We start from the raw sequence: 8,823 nt of genomic DNA on the forward strand, positions 1-8,823 counted from the left end.
TGATCTCTGTGATGCTTCTGTAGAAGGTGGGGAGGATGGGGGGGGGGGACCTCCGCAGGAAGTCCAAGCACTTATAGGCCATTTAGACCAGTTAGGTGGTGTTTCCAGTCCAGGTGAGGGTGTCTGTGATGTGCCCCCCCAGGAATTTGTGTGTGGTTAGGCCGGTTCTTCCTGAAGTCCACCATGATTCTTGGTGATACTGCTGGTCTCGAGGGCCTTTTTTCATATGGTTAAACTGGGAAGACTGGGAAGAATCCAGGTTTGTGTAACAAGTCTCAGAATAAAATCAGAGGGAAAAAGAAAATAAACAAACCAACATCAGAATAAAACTATTTGAAAACACAAATTTGTTTTCTCCTGTATAATGTCATAATGTACCACTGGAATTCGATGCATAATTAATTTATAAATATAGATGATAATTTAAAAAAAACTAATTATAAGAAGATTCTTTGGATCACTGATTTCATGAGCGATGCTGGTTTTACCAGATTGCTCACAAAGCAGCAAACTTGATCTGTTCCTTCAAGTGATGACATCACTGTTCATCTTACCACTGCTGATAGTTGGTAGGAGACATCAAAGCAGAATTCCTATATGTTGTTAATTTTTTTAGTATTTATGGTAAATATCATATACATACCTCCAAATATTTACAACAAAAAACTAATTTCCAGATTTTATTATCTTCTATTAATATCTATATAGAATCCTTAGAATTCAGTTCAAATGCTAAAGCCATTAAAATCATAGCTACCCTTAAAGATTTGCAACCCTCGAGCACAGATTTGATAATGACATAGTAAAATTGCTGTTTTATAAAGCCCTTTGATGTTGTATTTGTTTGTAATTAATAATGTTCTATACTGTTCTTATTGTTCTTGTATGTTCTTTTTGCAATAATAAAAAAAAAAAGTTGGTAGGAGACAGTGCTGTGAAGCCACTGGCCACCATATTGGTACTCCCTATGGTGGCCAGTGGCTTCACAGCACTGTCTCCCAATCAAACAACCATTATGTTCTCATTTTCAGGGACTTAAACTCTTAAAATAAAGATAAATTCATCACTTTGACACAGACTGGCTGTTTCATAGCGTCAGTAGATTAACTTTAACTTAGAATAAATAAATAGGCCCATCACATTGAACAGTCATTATGAAGTCAATGAAGTCTATAAATCATGTAATATAACATATTATACAAACCATCACAATAAAATAAGTGGTAATGGGGCATAAAATACTGTACTCAGGTAATAAGAATATTACATACTATCCGATGATGTCCAAAAACTGCTAAATTAATAATTTAAATATAATATACCTGTATTGATTACACTGTTATGGTAATTACATTACAGGCGTTTTTATGGCGCGAGAGTGGGGAGTACCAAGATGGCGGCAGGTTCTTTTTTTTTATTATTAAAAAAAACAAAACAGAATATCAATGACAAATTCAACAATACGTCAATATTGAACATTACAAGAAACAAATAAGATCACAACTCCTATTAACTCCAATAAAAAAATTACAGGCTAGAACAAGGAAGAGAAAAAAAAAAGAATTATTTAGAAGAGGGGACTAACTGATATTTCTCCAATAAATCGGACAATTTATTTGCTTTAAGGTTCTGCATCTTCTTCACACATCGGTTGAAGGAGGAAAGTTTGTTTTTGAGAGCAGAGAATGAGAGGGAGCATTTTGCATAACGACATTTATGGATATAATATTTGGTTAAAATCATCAAAGTATTAACTAAGAATTCCACCTTTTTTCATTAATATATAAACCAAACTGAATTATTTGTAAGGAATTGGCAGCAGGTTCCATCAGCAATCCGGTGAATAAATAGAGATCAGTGGATGACACCCTCTGACCAGAGGGGGGCAGCAACGCGCTGCTGCAACAACTAAGAAGAAGAAGGAAAACAGAAGCGCATCAACATGGCGGCTGACAACGATGTAGGTTTTACTGTATTACTGAGGCTCAGTTACAGCTTCCTGCTGCAGGAATTAACGTCAACATTTCCTTCTCCTTTCCTTCTCCTTATCTTCTCCTCTTCTGTTCTTCCAGCCGGAGTCGGAGGTGTTTGAGATAACGGACTTTACCACCGCTTCAGAGTGGGAACGGTGAGCTAAAGGATATGGGGCCAAAACTGATGCTTTATTATTTGCAAATGTGTGAGGAGATTTGTGTGTCTGTAAAACAATCTGCAACTGTGCAAAACTACTGTGTGCCTAATCCGGTTTGCAAATTTATAAAAAAAGAAATCCACAAATCTGTATTAAGATTTACAAATGTGTAGAACAATCTGTAAACAAACACAGAGACACTTCTGTCTGAAGTATTTTCGCTTCAAGACCCAGAAATACAGACAAATCATTGGTTACAAGTCCAGCGGTTTCTCCGTTTGCTCTCTTTACACACCAGATTTTTGCTACACTTCTGCCGTGTTAGATCCGTAAATGTGTAACATCTGGATTTGCTGCCCTGAGCGCAGGTGTGACAGATTAACTGGTTAGAATGAGCTCTGCGCACCGCAGATGTTACTGAAGCTTAGGTGGCTGTGTTGATGCCTGATAAAAATATTCCTAACCTAACAAAACTGTTCGCCAAAAAAATCAACCGACATATCTAATAATGAATTTCTGTTTTGTTTTTTCAGATTAGATCGATGTGGCAAATAACTATCTACAGAAAAGCAGTTAGTGCAAAGCATCCCACACAGAGAACAGCCGCAAGTGTAAAGAAATATCCAAATAAAAGTTTGTCTCACATAGTCATTTCTCCTGCTGAACCATAAACTGTAAATGAAAACCTGCAGCTTGGAGGAGACAGTCCGCTCACTTTATAAATCCCTGAATGTAAATATAAATAAATTAATGAGGCCTGTCATTCAGAAAGCAACACATCTGTTTAAGCAGCACCTTTTCAGGAAAAACTGACTGCAAACTGAACAATCTGGCTTCTCCCCCCTACAACTATTCCCACTTTATTTTTCAAATTATGACACAAAGTTATTTTCTTGTTATTATAATCCATGCGCTCATGTTTCCTTGATTCTCCTGTTTGGACACAAATCCAAGTCTCTACTACAGTGTTTTTATTTTAGTGGATCCAAAACTCTGCTGTATGATGAACTGTATCAGATGCGGAAACTTTACTTTTTCTGTTTTCACAGAAGAATTTAAATCCCAGAGTTAGCAGCTGGGTATGAGTCGCCATGGCTGCTTGATATTAGTTCTTGTAGAAAAATGCAGATATTCTTAAATGATGAACTAGATTAATTTGTGACAAACGTGGTCCACAGCACAGCTGTTTGAAGAGATTAGGTGGCTGCGTGGTTGCCTGATCAAAATGCAGCAAAAGTAAACAAACGGGTCAGAATGAATGATCTAATTTATCCTGGTGTAAGATCTATCCAACACACGTCTGTTGTCTGTGGATAATGTGAAATATTATGAGTAATTTCTGTTCGGGGATCAAATAGGATCTGAAAAAGTCAGAATCTCACAGATTAACTTGTGATCCAGCGGGATCTGGAGGAATATGGGCTGTAAAACCCTCCATCAGCTGGGATGTTGTTTGGATGTTATCATCTTATCCTCAATTAGGGTTGCAGTAGGCTACTTTAAATTTTTTATTGTTATTGTTGATTATTTTTCATGCAGCAGTTGTGAACCCGTCATGATGTGTGACCATGTTCAAGCAGTCAGCTGTCATCTTATTCATTCTATTGTTTTCAGGACGCCACATTTTTTGGTTTGCAAGCAGAACAACTTTAAATCATTCATGTTTTTCAAGTTACTGACAGTAGAGTATAATTTTGTTTTTACTGTTAGTCTAAATTGTTTGCTTCACTGGTAGAATTAGAAGGACAAATAAGCAACTCATCACAAAACACTACCAGCGAGGAAATGTTTGTCATTTCAGAGTTAGGGCATAATATTATCTTGCTCATCTGTGGAAAACCTGTTAAAATAAATCGAGGGCATAAAGATATCTGTGGATACGAAACCGTGGCCAGCTTCGTATTTTTTTGCAAGGCGGAGGATATGACTCCCTCACTGGGATCAACTAAAGGTTAACAGGACCCAGGTTAGCGGGATCCGGGTTAGCGGGAATCAGGTAAACAGGATCATTTTACCGATAAACTTCTGTCAAACAGAAACAAAAGTTCCCACCAGACGTTTGGAGGAAACCTAAACCTAAGGTATTTCACGGTTGGTGGATGAGGAACCTGAATCACTTCCTGTCTGGAGGATAAATATGGCGGCACCGTGCCACAGCCAGCAGAGGGTGGTTGTTGTGATGTTTCCGTGGCAACAGCAGCAGAGATGATGAGCTAAATCCGAAGCGTAACTCTGCTGTTGGTCTGCAGGTTTGTGTCCAGAGTAGAGGAGGTCCTGAACGAGTGGAAGCTGACTGAGAGCTACGTGGGGAAATCGTCTCCAGGAAAGGTGACCTGGTTGCTAAAGTCATGACAACCATTCCTCTGCTGTAAGTCATTCTGGGCTGTTGCTCTGTCGACACAGGGAGCATTCGTCAGCGGCAGCTGGGGGGAGCAGTCACATGACGTTCACTTTGCTGATTTCAAGTTCCACATCACCCACCACTTCCTGAAAGAAGAAGAAGGCCAACAGGAAGATGGAAGGAGCGAAGAAGGTCTGTCACTAACTGATGTCCACTAGTGTCCTTCACCTCAGTGATCTGAATGCGTCTCCATGGAGACGTGGTCAGGCTGTAGCCCTGTTGACTCCGGCCGTTTCTCAGTCTGTGTTCTTGTGCTTCATTGTGTGCTCATGAAACATCACCAGCCCTAGCAGTGTTCCAATTCACTAGAACAGCAGGTCCCTGGATGTTGTTCTCGCCCCTCCCTCTTTACCCAGCATGCATCAGAGCAGACTTGTTCATTCTCCAGACAGTCAGCTGTCCCAGCATGCACTGCGGCAGCAACTCAGAGTATTAGTTTAAAAGTTCTCTTCTTTTAACTTAATGGCTAATGTTAGCCCGTCTGCAGCGGCCAGGGCTAACGCTAGCCCGTCAGTATTAGCCCTCTCTCTGCATAGCCGTGTGTAAAGTACTGCTTGCTCTGATGGAGGTTTGATTGTTTGGCAAAATGTTCATTTGATTTGTGTTTATGTGATTATTCCTCCACTAAATGGAAAAAAAAAGTAATAATTTATTATAATCTGGAGACTATTAATAACAGACTAGCTTTGAATGTGGTGATGTCATCAGTACGCTTCTGTTTGACCTAGATTTATTCTGCATGCTCCCGTTCTGGCAGACTCCAGACTATCTGTCCGGACTCGTGTTCTAGTGAATCGAGAAACGGCCCGTGTCGGTTGGAGCATCTGCAGTGGAGGAAGATGCTGCTAAAGCCGGTCTGATCCAGTCTGGCTAATGGGGAGGAGGAAGTTTTTTATGACGGATCAGTACCTTTATGCTCTGTGTTCAGACCCTTTGTTTAAAGGAGGCGGGGCTTCAGCACCCACACGAGGGGGGCGGAGCTTAAGTGGTGGGAAGAACTGATGGGGAGCAGTTCTTCTGAGCCTACTGCTAGTAGAGCTGATTCTTCAGAGCCTGAAGGATCTGCTTCATCTGAGCTCCAAAAGGAACCGCTCAGCAGAGGAAGGATCCACTGATCCGATTCAGTCAGTTCACTCAGAGGATTCGTTCCTATGAATGAATGACTCCAGTTTCCTGGTTTCTGGAAAGATTCCAGTTAGTGAATCGCTTCTCCGGGATCCAATTAAACGCTCCTCATTGTTTTGCGGCGCTTTGACTCACATCAGTCTTGAAGCAGATCCACTCATGAAATGTTGGTTTCCTTTTGCTCAGAGACTCTGCCGCCGGCCATGCATGATCTTCTGTGCATGAGCAACGACTTCCCTCCCAGAGCCCACTGTCTGGTCAGATGGTGAGTTTCCTTGATTTTTATTGCAGATTTAGAATTTTTATCTACAACCAACAAAAAGCAGAAAACCAAACAGAAGCTGAATATTTAGCTGCAAAGTTCTCCCTTCTGGTTCCATCTGTGGGCAGGTTCGGCCTGCGGGAGTTTGTGGTGATCAGCCCTGGAGCAAACTGTGAGGCCATCATCAGCGAGTCCAAATGCAACCTGCTGCTCAGCTCCGTCTCCATGTCGCTGACCAACAGCGGCTGGTGGGTAGAAAACTTCACTTCCTGTTTGTCACCTAGAGCTTCTGCACATAGATATCAGACTGTCTCTGGGGGTCCCTGACCTTTGACCCCAGCGCCATGTCGAGGCCGGAGCACCTCTTTAAATAGGATCAATTATTTAAATATTTGTTTTAGAATAATCTTAATTATTTTAAGAAATGAAATAAAATGCTACATTATTACTTTAGAGTATGTATTTTGAATATCATATTTGTTTAAGAAATGTGTTTAAATATTCTATTATTAGTTCCTTAGTATTTATTTTCATAATATTTAGTTTTAGAGTATTTAATATCTAGATATGAAACCAAAGGAGCTGTAGTTTAAATCCGACTGCAGGTTTAGCTTCTAAACCTGTTTCTGCTCATTGATTCAGGAAAGATTATCAGATAATCTGTAATCTTCTCTAAGCAGACGTGGCAGATTGTAATGATGCTGGGATGAGTTTTAACAGCAGCCTCTGTCCTGCTCTGGTCCAGTCAGGTCCCCATGTTTGTTCAGATCCAGCAGAAGTGGAGACGGATTTATGCAGGAGAGTGCCAAGGCCCGGGAGTTCGCACCGACTTTGAGATCGTCCATCTGCGCAAAGTGCCGAGCCAATATAACCACCTGTCTGGGCTCCTGGACATCTTCAAGTCTAAAATAGTGAGTAGAGGATCCCAAACCTGGGGGCCCAACTAAACCCACTGTTTGCACTTTTATTTTGTCAGAGCCCCGTTTTCATTCTGACCACGTTCATTCACTCGCCTGAAAAGGTCTTAAGCTACGTTCAGACCGCACACGCTTCAGGCAGCAGAAGCAGCAGGCTTACAAGCATCTAAAGGTCTTGCAGTGTCTAAAATAGCGCGTCACGCGCCTCATGAGCATCAACCAATCAGACAAGCTGATCAGGGAGACGGACACAGCACTGCTGATGCAGAGCGCTATGATCACTCCTCTGAAACAGTTTATTAACGACTAAATTAACTTAAAATGTAGAAACCTGCCAGCAGAATATGTTCGCTTTTATTATCCTGCTGCCCAAGGGCGGAGCTAGGTGGGGGGGGCCATTTTTTTCATCTAATATAGATAGTGGCAGCGGTAATACTTCCAGGTGGAAAAATTCAAAAATTTTATTTTTTCATATATTAACAATTACTTGACAACAAAATCAATGTGGTTAATTCTGCACATCAATATTCTATAGGGATGGAACAGTTTATGAAAACCATCGGAACCATTCGGTTCGACTGTCTCGGTTCGGTTCGCGTGTTTCGTTCGGTTCATGCGCTGCTCCTTTTTCTCATAGGCGAAGCGTTTACACTCCAGGGCAGAAGGTGGCGGTACTGCGACCAAAGCCAACCACCAGTAGTAAACAAGAAGAAGAAGAAGCGAAGCAGCTTAGCTGGGTGTAGCAGAAAAAAATCAGTTGTTGTGGAGAATTGTGTGGGTATGGCGAGTGGGAAAGAACAGGAGTTGGAAGACGCGCCAGCAGCACTTTATAGGTCTGCTGTATGGGACCACTTTGAATTTAGAGTGACCTACGATGACGGCGGAAAGAAAGTTGTGGATAAAAGTGCAGCAGTGTGCAAGCATTGTGCAACACGTTTTGTTTACGCTAACAGCAACACGACCAACATGTCAGGCTAACCTTGAAATCCCACATACTCTGTCAGCGCTCCTCTCCGCCCCGCTGCGCTCCAGACCGCCTGCTCAAAGCAAAGCCTACAGCCTCCACTGTGGCTCCCGTCCGCTCCCCTCTGAGTTCCTTTGAGATCGTAGAGAGCATGCGCCAGATGATTAAATTCAAAGCAGCAAAACATACGGAAATGATCCAGGGTTTCCGCGGATCATTAAAAGTAATTACAATTCTTTAATTTATTTTTTCATTAATTTCATAAATTTTTATGGGATTTCGGTGTAACAATCAACATATACCGAACCAAAAACCATGACCACGAAACCTTGAACCGAACCGTGGATTTTGTGAACCGTTCCACCCTTAATATTCTAACATTAAAGAGGATAAGTACATAATTCCTTCTCTTTTCAGAACTAGATTGTTTTATGAGGTAAAGAGAAAATGTGTCTCATCAAGTCATCTAGGAGTCTTCAGTGAAATCATAGATAAATAAATATTTTAGGGCTGCTCAGTGTCTCAGTGGGTAGCACTGCTGCCTTGCAGCAAGAAGGTTCTCGGTTCGATTCCCGGCCCAGAGTCTTTCTGCATAGAATTTGCATGTTCTCCCTGAGCATGCCTCGATTCTCTCCAGGTACTCCAGCTTCCTCCCACAGTCCAAAAGGCACCAGCACCCTTTGCAACCCCGCTTGGTATTAAGTACGGTATGTAAGAAAATGGATGGATGGATAAATATTTTAATAAAAACTTATTAAACCTCATCATCTCTGCTGCTGTTACCACGGAAACATAACAACAACCACCCTCTGCTGGCTGTGGCAGGGTGCCGCCATATTTATCCTCCAGACAGGAAGTGATTCAGGTTCCTCATCCACCAACCGTGAAATACCTTAGGTTTAGGTTTTAAAAGAATTTTATCCACTATACCTTTAATCTAGAAAGCATGGATGTTAAAATATATGTCTATTTATTAGCAATGGCTGTAGGAAAGTCTACACTGGTACATACCTGGAAAACGCA

The 8,823-nt window shown here is 41.4% G+C and overlaps 1 protein-coding gene across 1 annotated transcript in view; it reads left to right on the forward strand.

The window, feature by feature from the left end:
* The first annotated feature begins 1,902 nt into the window (after positions 1-1,902).
* rab3gap1 (RAB3 GTPase activating protein catalytic subunit 1) overlaps positions 1,903-8,823 on the forward strand; it is a 16,376-nt gene continuing 9,455 nt past the window's right edge. Inside the window, exons 1-7 of the mRNA XM_015403940.1 lie at positions 1,903-1,960; positions 2,073-2,128; positions 4,381-4,459; positions 4,535-4,664; positions 5,844-5,922; positions 6,048-6,167; positions 6,665-6,830. Of these exons, the coding sequence (XP_015259426.1) occupies positions 1,943-1,960; positions 2,073-2,128; positions 4,381-4,459; positions 4,535-4,664; positions 5,844-5,922; positions 6,048-6,167; positions 6,665-6,830 (648 nt within the window). The 5' untranslated portion in view covers positions 1,903-1,942. The remainder of the gene's footprint in view (positions 1,961-2,072; positions 2,129-4,380; positions 4,460-4,534; positions 4,665-5,843; positions 5,923-6,047; positions 6,168-6,664; positions 6,831-8,823) is intronic.

Source organism: Cyprinodon variegatus, unplaced genomic scaffold (genome assembly GCF_000732505.1).
Source record: "Cyprinodon variegatus isolate N-32 unplaced genomic scaffold, C_variegatus-1.0 Scaffold1597, whole genome shotgun sequence".
In the NCBI taxonomy this organism is placed as follows: Eukaryota; Metazoa; Chordata; class Actinopteri; order Cyprinodontiformes; family Cyprinodontidae; genus Cyprinodon; species Cyprinodon variegatus.